Consider the following 16,976-nt stretch of genomic DNA (forward strand, 5'->3'; position numbering starts at 1 on the left):
AAAGTTTATTATTTTATAAAGAATAGATCGTGTTATCAAACTATAAAAAGGGATTAGAATCTCATGTAATAGACAAGTTTTAGAGTTAATACAATTTGCAATTTCTTTTTCTCTAGATGAAAATTGATAACTTTTCTCTAGTGAGAATTGTATCATTATCCTTCCACTATGTTGCATTATAGGGGATACCATATTCAGCCAATGGGAAACTTATTTTTGGAAGGTGTATAATAATGAAGATCTTCCACATGTTCAATCAATCAATTGAGTCCATGTAATCAATACTCTACTATTGTATATGCTAATTAATTTAAAAATTAAATTAATAGAATTTTTCAAGAAAAGACACCCATCTAGTAAATGTCTTTTCACCCTTCAAAAGAAACTCTTCATTTCTCCCTATAAAAGGAATTTCACTATTTTTCTCAAATCACTAAATTCTGTAGTTGTGATTTCTTCTCTTGTCTCCTCTCTACAAATTCTAAGGGTTTAAAAGTTTATATGATTTGAGATTTGGTTCCTCCTATTTTGAGTGAGACAATTGTAGATCAATCGCAATATCATCTTAAAGAAAGGATCCTGCCCTCATCTCAACCTCTCTTAGCCAAAGAGGTGATTCGACACCTAACAATATTGAGCTGGTGATGGACAAAATTAAGTTGGTGATGACAATATCAAAAGGATATATCTACCATCCAAAGGGGTGCCTTGACCTCAAAAGGGGTGTCGAAAATTTAAAAGAGATACAATTTAAGTCGTCATATGACACTCCATCAATTTAAGCAGGTTGATTTGTCAACAAGTTGATTGACTGGACTCCTGTTGAACCAATCTCATTGGATGAGAGAAATCTAACAGTAGGTGTCAACATTCTTCAAAAGAAACAGTTCTGATCAAGCACAAATACCCTAACTCCAAATGAGGCTTTAAAGCTTGTCGGCATTCACCCTAAAAGATGATAAATTTTAGAGAGAGACAAATTTAATCTCATTTTACTTTAAAAGGGGGGAAATGTTAAGGGAATGACATTAGAAAAAATAATCTTAAATCATGCAAAAAATATACCAAAAGTAATACAAAAGATGAAAATTAATGGTTAATAAAGAATCTAGTAGTGCCTCAAAACTGAAGTAAAAAAGGAAAGATAGCAATGTTACTCCAAATTCTATTACTATTTTTTTCCTTAAAATTATATTTTCCCAAATTTGACCCCTCATTCTTTTGTTATACCTTCCTTGAAGCTTGGGTCCGACTGACCAATTAGGTGAGGTGTTGAGCCTGACCCAACATGACCACCACAACCATGATGGCCGAGTTGGTTCCGACATAGTGGTTGGCCTAAGCCAAGTTCAACCTTTTTAAAAAATAAAATAATAAGAAAAAAAGAAAAAAAAAGAAAAACGAAAACGAAAAAAATTAAAGTATATTTATAAATTATTTTTCTTATTTTATTTACAAAGTTTAAATTATTTTTATTATATATGCATTTTAAAATTTGTAGGCTAGGCTCCACATACAGCAAAGTCACCACCGTGTCGAACCCGCAAGCTAGGTTGGGTCACGCTCAACGTAGCCCATCCCCAATTAGATCATGCTAGGCATGGCCTAAGCTTGGCTAGGTCGAGTCATAGGTAGCCCAACTCAATTGTCACCTCTAGTTTAAGCTAGGTATAAGGCCTGCACTTGGTTCTTGTTAGAGACAGGATTTGAAATCTCACATTAAGCCATGATTTTGGTGTCTTATCAAAATGAGATGTGCCGAGTGTGTCGTATGGTAGTGTCAATGGGTGTGCCATGCTAAAGGAGAAGGGGAATGAGTGGAGGAAGAAGATACTATCGTTCGCCATCTCAGTGCCTTACAAAAGCCTCACAAACCATAAGTGAAATTGTTGTCAGTGTGCACAACATATGAAGTTATGATCTGCTCAAGGTCCCATCTAAGCATTCATCATCTTGCAAAAGCCTCGTGGATCTTGCATAGAAGTCATCTCATGGAAGCCTCATAGATCTTGTGTATATTCATCACTAATCTCGAGTGATCACCATCTTTGGACCTCGTCAAAGACTCTAAAAGTCATATAGTCATTGTGAGGTGTTGTCAAAGTCTAAGTGAACAATCCAATGAATTATTCCCACATTGATACTTCCAAGCTTAGGGCCATCCCTCAATCCTTTCTCCCATCCAATCTCTCTTATAAGCACATATCTACTCACAAGAGAAGTCATCTCGTCCACTTATGCTTACTTATGGGAGATGACAGTATTGCATTCTAATTGTATTTGAGAATTAGGTATCTTCCTTCAAGAAAATCTACTATTCGTTGCAAGTGGATGATCACTATGAAAAACAACCTTTGATGGCTCCATTGATAGGCTTAAAGCTCAATTAGTGACAAAAGGGAATAGAAGCATAGCATTGACTATCTAGACACACTCTCTCTATGGTCAAGCTTACTTAGGTTCATTTCTTCCCTTATATTGGCAGCTATACCCCAATGGTTGCAACCTCAATGAGATATCAATATTATTTCTCTCCATGGTGACTTGAATAATACAGAAAGCAACCTCTTGAGCAGGACTAATTGCTCAAGAGGAGCATAGAGTTGTATCTAAAAAAATAACAATAATTTTTATATCAGATGTAATCTCATAATAAAGCATGTTTGTTAAATTCAGTTTCGGAATCTTAATTTTCCTTTTATTCAGTTTGGTACCATTCGGAGTGTATTAATTATTTAATATTTTACATTATCTCTCTGTTTATAAACAAACTGTCTCATTGTTAATGTAGATATTAATGTTGTAAGTAATGACTCTGTTGGAATCACAAGATCAAAAGTGTATCTCCATCATCCCTTCCAAAGCAAAAGATTTAGGCAATATGAAATAATGTTGTAAACATAAAGGTTTCCCGTTCAGGGGAAACACTACATTTCATAGCATAAATATATGCTTCATTTGCTTGAACAAGGTAGCATGCTAGACGCTAGACTTGTGGATACTGCTGTGCATCTAAAAATCATAGTAATACAAGGGAAAGGGCAGTCACTATTTTAACCTAAGGAAGTATCGAAGATTTGCTTGTCGACTTACTTATCTTATAGTTACAACACCTAGCATCTCATTTATTGTGATTGTAACAAGATGATACCTAGAATCACCCTGCTAGATCAATTAGAAGGCAGGCAACTCTAAGATTCTTTGATATGAAGCACGCTCCAAGCAGGTGCCTCCTAAATCCCAATCAAGAGCATCTTCAAATTACAGGATACACAACTACAAATTAGGTAGATTCCCAAAGATGTTGTACATACTAATTGTCTTTTTACGAGGGAATTTGATTTCTTGGGAAAAAAAGCAGAGTTTACTGGTCATATTCTGTGCTGAGGAAGAATATAGGATTGTATCTCTTGCCATATGTGAGTTTATTTGGCTCAATAGGACTGTATCTCTTGCCATATGTGAGCTTATTTGGTTCAAACAATCAGCAACAGGATAAATTTATTAACCTATCCAAACATAAAATTTATATTGTGATAATCTTTCATGCATATTGCCTCTAATGTAGTTATGAGAGGACAAAAAAACAGCAACACATCGTCACTGCATTGAGAAAATATGTGGTGTGAAGATATCATTAGATCATCTGTTATCTTTAATAATCAACTAGCAAATTCACTAATTGTCCTTAATAGGTCCTATTGGTTATATTTGTAACAAGTTAGGGTTGATTGAGAAATTCTTTTGCCATTATAGAAATCAAAAAAGATAGTTGGTGTCATAACAAGCTAGAGTTGATAGAGGAAAGAATAAAATAAATCATCATAGAGGATAGCATGAAAAAATTTTACCTGGAGACATCCCAAATGAGTACATCCTAGCAAGTATTTTCTTTTGAAGAACAAGTTGATCATCAAGCCAAGTTTGAGGCAAGGGTCCACCCCATCTAATATCAAATATAGTGGCAAAAGAATTATAATAGAAAAGTATGTAGCATAAGCATCAAACTTCATATAATCAAATTTCATTAATTAAAAAATTAAAAATAACAACATAATCTACTTCAAATATGTATTTGAATACAAAATAGAAACAACAGCAAACTCACCCATGCAAATTTCCCATACGTGACCATGCAAGAAAGGCAGGTCCTCCAAAAAAATCATCTAGATCTGAGTGGCTGATATTATACCTCTAGGAAAAAGAAATAGCAAGACAGATCAGATGATTTCTAATCTAATGGAATGCTGCAATAAATATTGATTATCATTAAGCGGTCATCATCAAATGAACAGCATGATAACATACTGGTGGAGGTCTCCAAGTAGTGGCCATCCGAACACAACTTATCCATAATCAATTACCAGGACTTCAAACAAAGAAAGAGAAAAGCATGAGTTGTCAAATGCTAAAGCTTGGCCCTCATTGCAATTTAGCCCAAAATGACAACGACTTTACTTGGAAAAAGTGAACCTAGAACCAGTGGCTCTTCCAGACGTGGTGCATCTCCTCGATCGGAATGCCCTTCGTCTCCGGGAGGAAGAAGTAGATGAACACGGTCATGAACACCTCCCACGCTGCGAAGAAATAGAAGAGGCCGAACTTGAAGGAACAGAGCATCGGTGGGAAGATCTGGGCGATGACGTATGTGAAGAACATGTTGACGGAGATGGTGATGCTCTGCGCTGCCGATCTGACTTCCAGTGGGTAGATCTCGCTCGGCACTAGCCAGCCGAGCGGGCCCCATGACCACGCGAGCGCGGCAACAAAGATGCAGATGAAGATCATGACGAAGACAACGTAGGTCTTGGGGATGAATGCAATGTGGACCTATTATTGAAACAAAACTGGACAGTTACTTAGAGTTTCTTGATTACTGATGATTCCCATCATAACATATGCTTTGAATTTAACCATTAATAGGTTATATAGCTTATCGAAATTTTTTACTAAACTTAGCATAGTATCTCAATCCGCATGTTTACATATCAAGGACACAGACAGCTAAACTTAATTTTAAAAAAAAACTGCTTATCAATTATTTCTACTTGACATGATTCTATATGGTAAACCTTTAAAAACCTTGCTCACTACATCCATTGATTAGATCCCTCATATCTCATTCAAAGACATCCTACAGGCAACAAATGTTAATAAGTCCTTTAACCCAGTCTTGACAACCCACCCAAACCCACCCAACCAGTTTGATAATGTAAGGAAATCGAGCCGCAAAAACCGCCTTTTTGCGTTGCGGAAAACCCCGATTCACTTGCCACCGGATCCGTGCGAAATATAAAATTTGTTTTCTACTTAGATCTACTCTAGATCTACATGTTTAGAGTTTACCCTTGATGCGAAGCCCTTCGCGTATCCCGCTCGCTCCTTTGGTTCGCCGGATCTCGAAGGAGTCAAGTGTACTCCTCTCTAATGGTATCCACACGAACAAGAGATGGAGGAGACCAAACCTTGAGTGTGCTAGCACTCTATAGCGTGTTTGGTCAGATGTGGAGAGGGAGAGGAGAAGAATAATATCACCCAAGAGCAAGGAAGAAGAATTAAAAACCAAAAAGAATGAGAGAGAGAGCACTTCACGTTGGAATGAACCAAGGCTTCTCCACACACCCTTTTTGGCCGGCCACTTCATTCTCATTAAAGCCACTTTAATTCCATTAAAACCTTATGAGTTACAAATCTTATTTGTAACCTCTAATGATGTGGCATCATGATTGGCCATCACATAAGCCACATAATCTTAGTCAAGTCAAACATTGACTATTAGGTGGCATATGTCTCTTTATCTTCCCCATGATGTGGAGCATCATAATTGGCTATCATTTATGCCACCTCAACAAAAGTCAATTGGTCAAGTCAAACATTGACCATGAGGTGGCATAAGTCAAGTCAAACTTGACTATGACATGGCATAAAGTCAAGTCAACATTTATGATGACATGGCACAAAGTCAAGTCAACATTGACTCCCAAAATTCTCCTAATCAAGTCAAGTCAAAACTTGACTTCTAATCTCCCAAGGTTGATCAAATCAACTCAATTAGTCTAGTTAGGATTACACTTAATCCAATTTGATTCATCACATGAATCTAATCCTCTTGGTTCATCATATGAACCTAATCTCCACCTAATTGTCCTTTGTGTGTGACCCTATAGGTTCTTGTAACGTTGGCAATGCTTCTAAATCGATTTAGAAACATAAGTAGTGAGCGGTATCTAGCAACACATCACTACTACCCAAGTTACAAGAATGTTGAGATCCAACATCACCTTGTGACTACTAATTGTGACTCTCACAATATGTGACCATGTCCTTCTATCCTTGATATCTTGATTGATTAAACCGAGGCATAGACCGTGTCATCCTCTAATCAATCTATGTCTTGAACTCCAAGTAGACTCACTTCCATCAAACGAGCTCAACATCTCATGTTGACCCATTTGGGCATGGCCATGCACTCTAGTGGTCTAACTCTATCAAGAACTAAGATATCGCTCCCGTCATATAGGAGGGATAGATCCCATCTACATCACTCACATCCCACTACATAATTTGTTATACACCCAGTAATCGCCTTTATAGTCCACCCAGTTACGGGTGACGTTTGACGAAACCAAAGCATATAACTCCTTATGTTGGGAACCATGGTGACTTCAGGTCTAAGGACTAATAGTCATACTAATAGCCACATGAGAAAGTATATGACACTCATATAACGATCCATGATACTTTCTCATGGCGGGTCATTCAGTATACATTCTCTAATGCATACCCATGTGTCAACTTGATATCTCATATCCATGACTTGTGAGATCAAGTCATCATGTTGACCTACATGCTAGTCTCTATGCATTAACATTGTCCTTGAATGTTAATACTTGACTAGGAATAGTTTAGTGTAGTGTTCTCTATATCATCTCACTATCGATTCAACCAATCGATTGATATAGATACGAACCTACTACACAAGGACGCTATTATACTTAGTTTATTTGGCACTAATACAAGTAAGTATAATAACCACAAAAGTAATGCCTTTATAAAATATAGAAATATGATACATGGAGTCCATACATCAATCATCAAATGATTGGCTCTAGGGCTCTCACTAACACTTGGAAGATTAACTCCAAAATACCTCGTTTAGGGTTTAGGATTTCACGAGTCAATTATTACTCTGACTCTAAAGTCAAATTCATCTATGTTGATATATATCCTTGCTCAGGTACATTTTCTCTCAACACTCAAATCCCACAGAGTTATACTTTTGCTTTGAAGTCATCCTCCTTCAACCCCACGACTTCTCTCCGTGCCAACCTTTGTCTTTTTGTTTAGAGTCTGCTTTACTAACTCCTCTCCAATGCTCCTTATCTTGTGGTCGCTCGGATCCTCCATGTCATCCTTCACCAATCTATATGATCTCAAGACATCGGGTATCCATCGACCTTGACTACGTCAAGTCATGTCTATATGTATTCCTCCAAGTCCTATAAGACTTAAATATACACATCAAAACTAAAGACAATCCTAACTAAACTTTGTACTCAAACATCAAAACTCATGATCTTTCTCAATCACTAAAGAGGCCAATTGCACCAACAAAATATTGGCTGGCAAAGATAGTTAATGGCCATTCATCTATTAATGCACACCTTTGTCGAATGATGCACATGAAAAGGAACATGAGATCAAAAACTAGTTGTATAAAGAGCGTAGCAATGCCTTCCCATCAAAGCCTCTAACAAAAGCACCCTTAGACTAGTTTAATGATATTTTTGAGCCAACCATTGTGGTTGATTTGCAACAAGTTATGAAGGTTAAATTGGTGGAGTACAAGGTTCCCAAAGAGATCATTATAGCTCCCAAAGTTTATAAAAAAATCCATTACTACTCTTAACACCACTATTCATCTTTCAATATAGACATTCATAATAACCACACCTTTACGCAACAAAACTGACTTTTTGTATGGTGGGTGACAATTTAATTCAAAGAGTGGGTGAATAGGTTCTCTCAAGGTACTTTTATTTTTTAGATAAGCAAACAACTCTCGTCTTCTATCAAAATGACCAAGATCAAGTAGACACTAAAAGTTGTCCATGGCTCTTTGAACAAACTACTAGATTCAAGATCAACTGTCAAAAGAGTAAAATTGTGTCAAAGTAAAGATCTGAACATTGGAGATATTAGGTTGGTGAGTTAAAGTTAGCATAAACAAATCTAAATGCCTCATCCCTTCCTAACAAAATTGCAGCCTCTTATCAAATGGTACAGCCAAAGTTTAAAATATCGAATCGTGTCGAGGTTTCGGTACCGTATCATACCATGCCGATATAATTTCAGTATTTTTAAAATATAAAATATATTAACTAAAATAAAAAATTTAATTTAAATATTTAAAATAAAAAATAAAATATTTTTTAAAAATAATCAGATAATTTTATAGGTTTTAATAAAGCCTATTTAAATTATCCCCAACTATAACTAGGAATTGATTATTAAAATCTTATTAAACCTAAGTTTAAAAAAAATAAAACAAAAACTGCGACCGGGGGCGCGCACGACCCGCGCGCGGAGGTGTCGCCCGGGCCTGGCGACGCCTCCGGAGGCATTGCTCGATCAGAACGCCTGTGCCGGTGCCGATCCGTCGGCGGAACAAAATTTTTCGTTGGTATCGTACGATACGGCTTGAGATTTCAATCCATGGTATAGTCATATAAAACTGTTTGTGTTGCTGCAAAGCAAGGGAGAAGCTAATTTTCACTTGAGAGTGTCAATTGGTACCACCAAAATTATGACATCTTAATATTACCCATAAAGAATGAAATATTACTATTATAAATTGAATGTGGGTAATTTAACACCACCCTACAATACACTCAGTTCCTTAACTTTCTTTCTCTGATTTAATACTTTATTATTGTTGGCGACTAATTGTAAATAAAAAAAGACCTATTTACAAATGTATGAATCAAGAGATTGTATATGTAAAATCAATCTAAGGTAATATATCAGTAGAGTGGACTACTTCAGGGAAACCTTAATAATATTTTCAATAAGCATAGTATCAAAGCTCAGATGCTGCCACTCACTTTTTGTTCTCACTCATGGTTGATTCACATAAGAATCACGCTATCCGACTGCATCTTGTTCATCATTCACATGTCTTCCTCGACACTACATAAGTTTATCTCTCTGGAACAAATTAAACTGGTGCAATTGTAATTATTCCACCTGAAGAATCATTCCAGCCGACTCTTGTGCATCAAGTCAACATTATCCCATTAACTAAATGAACCTAGTCTATTTTCACAAGTTTGATTTAGTCTTCCAGAAGTGTTTTCCCTTGAGGATCTATGACGTGCACAGCCCACAAATTGTAACTATAAACAAATGAAGGCACTGCAACATGGTTGGTCCAAACAATTTAGTTTTTACAAAGAAACTACCTTAGCTGGAAGCAGAAGTAATAATTGCTAACTAGAAGGCTAAAATACATATATAATATCAAAAGCATTCGCAAAATAAGGCAGCACAAGCTTGATGTTCCAATAACTACACTGAGAAAGACTTTTTGGTTAATTTGATTACTTCTAACGCAATTATAGGAAGTCACCGAGAAAGAGTATTCTACCTCAAAAACTTTCTTCCAAATAGCTTCCTGCCCGTTGAAAGCAAGTGGCAAGTTGATGCCCTGGAGAGCCATCCAGTCAATTTCTTTCTCCCATCTTTCCCAGCCCCACCATGCATATGAATCTGAGTAGAAGACAAAATAACCTAAGTTTTCCAAGAAGTGGTGGGAAAGCATCCTATATGGAAACAGATACATGAAATCTTCATATTTAACTTTAAAATTACAAAGGCTTTATGAAATCCAGGGACTGGCAAGTGACAAGAATATAGAGTTATACTATCACATTAACACAAGATGGTGCCAGATACCAAAATGTTTGCCCATGTCAGTCAGATGCACAACAATGAACACACACCTAAATTCAACAACACCAAAAAGGTAAATAGGAATTCGGTGGCTGAGGTAGCTGGATGGTCTAGCAACAATGAACACACCATCTAAATTTCAGAGCTCCAAAAAGGTAAATAGGAATTCGGCGGCTGAAGTAGCTGGATGATCTTTGCGAGAAAGTTTCTGGTCAGTAGTCAACAGGAATTAACTTGGTAGCAGACAAGTCATCAGTCAATGGTTGGAATGCATGACATATCCTTTTCTTTTCCAGAGAATAATCATATCATAGCTGACATAGATACTTGTAATTAAGAATATAGAGGATCTTCACTCACCATGGTCCAAAATCACAGGGAATTTCAAGAGAATTCCAATAGAACAAGTCAAAAATTTGGTCATTTATGCAAAGAATCATATCCTATTTCAGAGATATGTTTCCAATACTTTTCCATCCGTTTTTTCTCTACTTTGTCTTATGTTGTTTTCTCTATAGTTTTTCATTCCAGAGGTTTTCCATTGAGATGTATTTTGAGAGGGGAAATTAAAGTATATATTTTTCAGATTAATTACAAGTTCACTTGCATTCATGAAAAAAAATGTCTTATTCCCTAAACCAAGAAAACACCATTTTTTTCATTTTTCTGTTTTAACAAATTAAATCTAAATACTAATATCAAATATAATAAGAACAAATTCCCTAGCCATGCACAAAAGAATATTGCTAGGCTGTTGTTTGACATGTTTGATTATGAATCACAAGACAAAGGAACACGTAGTGTTTTTCTTGTTATAAATCATTTGTTTTATACGGTGTTTAAAGATTCAGCCTGAAGGTGGATTATGGGGAACAAGCAAACTCATAGCTTCATCCATGGTAATCCCTACATACTTCATCTACACCAAATTCTGCCATTATTTAACTCTTAGGTTAAAATATATTCAATTGGACTTCATATAAAATTAGTAAGGATGAAATAAGATGCTTGCCAAAAATCTGTATCATAAATATTCCAAGTTAAGTGTCAAATGATGACAAGCTGTAAAGTAACAAGCACAAGAAAGACCAAATTAGTGGCATATTTCCTATGGAAGCCAATGATAACTAAACAGGAAGAAATTTCCGTTGTTTGTTAAGTGGAACAAAGGATTGAAACATTGTTCCAAGCCAGAGTTCCATCCCTTGCCAGAGCAATATAGCGTCGATACCATGCAAGCATAACAACAAGCTATGCTAGAGGCACCGAGAAGGAAGGAATTAGAGAGGAGGAAGAGAAGAAGAGAAAAAGGAAGAGGAAGAAATTGGCTTACCTCATAAAAGAAGCCCTAATCTTCACACTTATGGTCACTTCAGAAATCACTATTGCTTGGGGAAGCCGATTGTGGAAGTCATCATTGCTTGCAGAACAACAGAAGCTTCTCTTTGTATTGCAATCTCAAGTAGGCTTCATGGAACTACTATTCTATGATTGTGGCATCATTCCCAGGAAGAATATGATTAGATGGAATCCATGGATGCCACCAACGCACATTCAGGTTGGTTTATCCTTCTCTTTGTTGAAATTTTAAGTATTTACAATAAACTAACAGCAACTCCAAACAAAATTCAGAGAGCTGTTTTACCATCGTATGACTTTTAAAATTTGATAGCACAAATTATAGTACAAAAATTGGTCTTTAGGACTTCCTCATGTCTGACGAAACATCATATCAGAGAAAACACCCAGTAATCGGTATACATGAATTTCACACAGTTGAAGATCCTTTCAATATCTAATTGTCCCTCACCAAAAAAAACTTTTATTTTGATCCTTCCATACAAAATGAACCATAGATGACAAGGCAAGATAGCGAGCCTTTGTCAGCATCCGGCTCCCATGGTAATGTCTTCCGAAGACTCTCAACATCCGTCGGTAGGTGGACATCTCTGGTCGTATATGAAATCAGTCTCTGATCCTCCTCCATAATACCGCAATAAGGGAGCACCCAAAGAATAGATGCTCCTGTGGCCACAGAAAGTGCACTGTCGATCTTCTAAGTAATCCTTTTTGTCACTGGTGGGGAGTCGCCTCTGTGCCAACATCCAGAAGGTGACTACATGACTTGTAAGTAAGTCTTCTACACTATTGATGAGTTAGGATTTTATATATTTTTAATCGATTTAATTTTGGATTTTTACATGAAAATAAATTATAAAATGAATCGATTTGATCATATTTATCCTATTGCATAATCTGAGGCTTGATTATAATTTTCATGATTTTATGGTAATTTTTGCATTAATTAGGTTTTAATTGATTGTAGGGTTCAAATCGGATCAAGCTCGAGCTCAATCGCGATCAAATCGAGCCAATTTGACCAAATTGATCAAGCACACATGGAGGACATGACCTAACTTAAGCCTGATCAAGATCCTTGAATTTTTCACAAACCCTAGGCTACCCTAAACCCCAGATCAGAGCTGCATCGTCAGATCAAGATTGGACGGCTGAGATTAAATGATTAATCAGTAGTATATAATCGGCCAATTAATCAATGAACAGTGGCTCGCCGACACTGTTCATCATCCCGAACGGCCTCCTCTGCTCGGCGACGTACCAAACGGCAAGTCCCCTTCTTCCCAAACCACTTCCATTGCGATCCTTAGTCCCTGAGAAGTTCAACGCCGGTCGATTGGGTGAATCCTAGCAGCTGGACGGGGCGCGATTGAGAGGGTTTCTCCGGCGGCTTTGTGCTCTGTTTTCGCGAGTTCCGACCATCTTCAGCTCAATCCGAAGCCGCAAGCCTTGGAGGGGTTCTCTGAGGATTGTGGAGTGCTCTTTCATAATCAGAAGATCGATTGGGACAAGTGAAGACAAGCAATCCAGTTTTTGCAACTCAAAATAGCTCGCGCGAAGGCTCTGCTTATAGCCGGAGAGGGTTTTTCTGGTTTTTTCAGAGTCAGGCAGCGAGTAAACCACGTCAGCCATTGCGTTGAAGTTTCTAAAGGATTAGTGAAGCCACATTGTGGATTCACCAGCTCAATTGACACCCCGTTGAGGAGAAGAAATGGAAAAGGGAAGGGTCGAAGGCATTTGTCTGATTTTTCGGTTTCTGATAGCTGTTCATTTCTGAATTTCGATTTCAACTTTGTTAATTAGTCCCAAGATTCTTGAATTCACTTGTTAGGTTAATTCATCATGTTTGTATGACAATCCTAGTTTGTTTCGTGATGTTTATGAATTTTGTTAGCATTCCTTGTTGCTTCTTTCTGATCAATAGCAATTGGTTTCTGATAAGCACTGTTCTGTGCCATTTCGGCACTGTTCCGTGTCAACTAGTTTTTGTTAATTTATAGGTTGGTTAGCTTGGATAAAACAAATTGATTGCATTGTAGGATTGGTTGACTAGGTTTAATGGATTTTGGTTGTTTAATTCCTTGCTTGCACCTATTGAAACTTTGAAACCTATTTTGCAGCTATTTAATTCGGTTAGTTTGCATTAGGGTTTGGTTTCCATTAGGATTTGACCAATTTTAATTAGAAGAGAATTGAACCTTAATTTCCATGATTGCTTAAGAGCATAACTAGGGTAGGTCTCATTCTTTTACATTGCATCAAATTGCATTTTAGGTTTACCTTGATACCTTTGTTTCATAGTTTCATCTTTAGGTTAGGGAATTGCATTTTTCATTTACTTGCTAATTTTGCATTACGTTTCGCTCCAAAACCCCAAAACCCCATTTATATTCGAAAAACCCAAAAAGAATGATACCCAAGCTCAATTTAAGCAATTATCTACTAGTCCTTGGAAAAATACGACTCGAGGCCCCTATACTTCATTTATTTGAATTTATTATGGGTTTTCGATAAAAATATAAATTCTAATTTGCAACCCTACTCGTGACATATTGCAAATCTAGGGTTGTCAACTATCCGAGCGCATGGCTTCTTAGGACTAGAATACCTAAAAAATTAATATGCCCGTGCTACCCCTCCATCCTGATGGAACCAATCTGTCAATCTCTATCCAGCAGCCTTCGGAGACTAGTAGCCAATAATATAAGATCTCGTATCTATAGTAGTCGCTTGATCAAAGGGAAATCCGAATGGGCTGCCTCCCATTTCCATACATCGGCACACCTCAAGTAAGTATGATGGACCCATTTTATCTAAAGGGCGTCCTTCGTCTGTATCCACTGCAGAACCTTAGAACCTTAGCCAGGAGGGCTAGGTTCCAAGCCCCTAAGTCCCGAAATCCCAATCCACCTTCTTCTTTACGCCTGCACATAATCTACCCACGACACCGGGGATGTTTAGAAGGCCACATGAAAGACCTATAGATGCTATATATATGGTCAATGATCCCTTGTAGTAGTGGAAAAATAGATAATCAGTAACATCCTACTCCCTAAAGCACAAAAGTGATGAGTTGTGTCTTGCCAGCATAGGATAATGTCTTCTGCGGCCAACGTTGATCTTTTAGACCGAAGACTCAAGTAGGGGGTATAGTCAGAAATCCGAAGTCGCCGAGTAGCTAGTGGTATCCCCAAATATTTGAAAGACATCATACCCACCTGAAAATCGATAATGGAAAGTAGCCTCCCGAGTGTCGTGTCATCAACTACAGCCAAATATATGTTCAACTTCAATCTATTCATCTGAAGTCTTGTTGTCACCCTAAACTCCTATAAACAAAAAGATAATTTGTCAACCGAGTCAGTATCTCCCCTGCAAAAAAAGAAGTAAATCATCTACATAGGGCAGGTATGCTAATCTGAGGTGGGCACACTGAGATTAAAGAACATGATTAGGATCCTAAGAAGTCCAATCAAATTGTCAAGTTACAAATAATGAACAATGAAAATATGAGTTAACCAACTTATTGTAAGGGGCATTGAAAGAAAATTAAATGAATCATCCACGAGGACTAACCCAACCCAAATAATTCAAATATTTGATTTGAATTCTTAGAGGGATTAGTTTTTTTTCTCCGCCATTCAACTCCCATAACTTCCAGAAGAGACAAAAGAATTATTATTATCATGCAAAAGGAAGTAGAGACCTCACTTCATCCGCAAGCTCTGGGATCCCAAAACTCCTGCGCAAGCTTCTTTAGATACTTAGAGACCTCTAGTGCTTGGTTTTTATTTAGCTCCTTTGTTAGAACAAGTTGTTGAATCCCTTCTGCACTACTTTTACTTAAGTTGATGCATTTTAATTTGTTTAATTCCTGCAATGTTTTGCTTCATTTGAATGCTATAAGTTTTTATTATGTTCCAGAACTGCAAGTTGTAAGTAGGTTAGATTCGATTAGGATGCATGATTTCTATTAATTTCTTTACGACTGTAGTTTAGTGCATTTACATTCCTATTAGTTGCATTTACATTACATTGTCATTCTTAACATTCGATTCTAAAGAGAAACCTCCGTTAAAACTTAATCTTGACATTATCATTCATTGTTGCATTCCTCGAAAGACGATCCAAGTTATCCCTATACTACACTAGAATAAGGAGTTCGGTATTAATTTTACCATATCACAACAATACGGTATCAAATTTTAGCGTTGTTGCCGAGGAGTATTAATGGTGTTTCATAATCTTAGGATTGTTCTTTAAATTTTTTACTGTTTCTTTTCTGTGTCTTTTGATCTTGTTTGTCAGTATTTTAGTGTATGACCACGACCAGGACCACTTACAATGACTTGTTTTTTCAAATCCTTTGAACAAACATAGATGTCTATTCTCAACCGTTTGAAGGTAGACCAATAGTTACCAGAGGTGTTTATGAAGCCTATGTTTCGAGTACTGCACAACATTGAATGGAGAGTAAGTTCGATGAGATAACTTCTCTTCTCAGACAGTTCAAATTGCACCAATCTCAACAGCTCAATTCGATCATGCAACAAGTGCAAGCAATGAGAATATATTTGTGATTTTTATGTCAGTCCATTTCATCTAACTGATGTACTCACCCTACAACAAAATAATAGTTGTCTTCGCTAATCAAACAACAGCACTACCAAGCCTCAATATTACTAACCCCCAACAACAGAATGGGTATGATTGATTGTCCAATACCTATAATCCTAGTTTGAGAGATCATCCAAATCTCAGGTATAGAGACGCACAACAGATTACTAAGAAACCTCAGTACTACTAGCCCCAACATCAGAATAGGTATGATTCATTGTCTGATACCTATATTTCTGGTTGGAGAGATCATCTAAATAGATATGGAAACGCACAACAACAGATTACTGAGCAACCTCAGTATTACCAACCCCAACAACAAAATATGTATGATTCCTTATCCAATACCTATAATCTGAATTAGATGGATCATCCAAATTTCAATTATGGGAACGCATAACAACAAATTACTCAATATTTTTCAGCATATCAGAAGCTACTTGGATTTCAAAATGACCCGATGCCGAGCAGATCACAACTGTTCCAACAGGTCGAGTCAACTCCCTAGGGGGCATTCAGTGTAGAACTTCTTGCTCCCAATCAAATAGAGATCTCTGTGCCAAAAATAGAGATCTTGGTGTAGAAAATAGAAGTCTAAGCAATTAGAGACCAGTAATCTCCGGTTCATACAAAATTTAGAGATGCATGCATCATTCATCAGCCAGCTACAAGCATAAGGTTTCAGCCAACTTCCCTCGCAGATCATTCCTAATCCGAAAGGAAATGTTAGTGTTATCACACTCAGGAGTAATGTGGCAGATGTTGATGATAATGATGATGCATGCAAACTTCTTGATGAAATTGTAGATGTTACAGATATTGATGATGATGTTGGTGTGTTGTCAACTGATCTTGTCTATGATCATGTTGTAGATAAATGTGTAGAGATTTGTGCAGAGGCAATACCCACCAAATTACTTCCTTTAGTTGTGCAACCACCTAAACTAGAGTTAAAGTCCTTTCCTGATCAATTAAAGTATGTATATTTGGAGAAGGATAAGCAGTTGCAAGTAATCATTGCTCAGAATCTCCAGCCTGACTAGGAGAGG

At 37.0% G+C, this 16,976-nt stretch overlaps 1 protein-coding gene across 1 annotated transcript in view; it reads right to left on the reverse strand.

Moving 5' to 3' along the window:
* Positions 1-16,976, reverse strand: part of LOC141838843 (alpha-N-acetylglucosaminidase-like) — a 100,600-nt gene that overhangs the window by 75,079 nt on the left and 8,545 nt on the right. Inside the window, exons 4-6 of the mRNA XM_074726436.1 lie at positions 9,647-9,768; positions 4,109-4,194; positions 3,852-3,946 (exon numbers count right to left, since the gene is read on the reverse strand). Of these exons, the coding sequence (XP_074582537.1) occupies positions 3,852-3,946; positions 4,109-4,194; positions 9,647-9,768 (303 nt within the window). The remainder of the gene's footprint in view (positions 1-3,851; positions 3,947-4,108; positions 4,195-9,646; positions 9,769-16,976) is intronic.

This window comes from Curcuma longa, chromosome 11 (genome assembly GCF_044706935.1).
Source record: "Curcuma longa cultivar G26 ecotype Majalengka, Jawa Barat chromosome 11, ITB_CL_G26_1.1, whole genome shotgun sequence".
NCBI lineage: Eukaryota > Viridiplantae > Streptophyta > Magnoliopsida > Zingiberales > Zingiberaceae > Curcuma > Curcuma longa.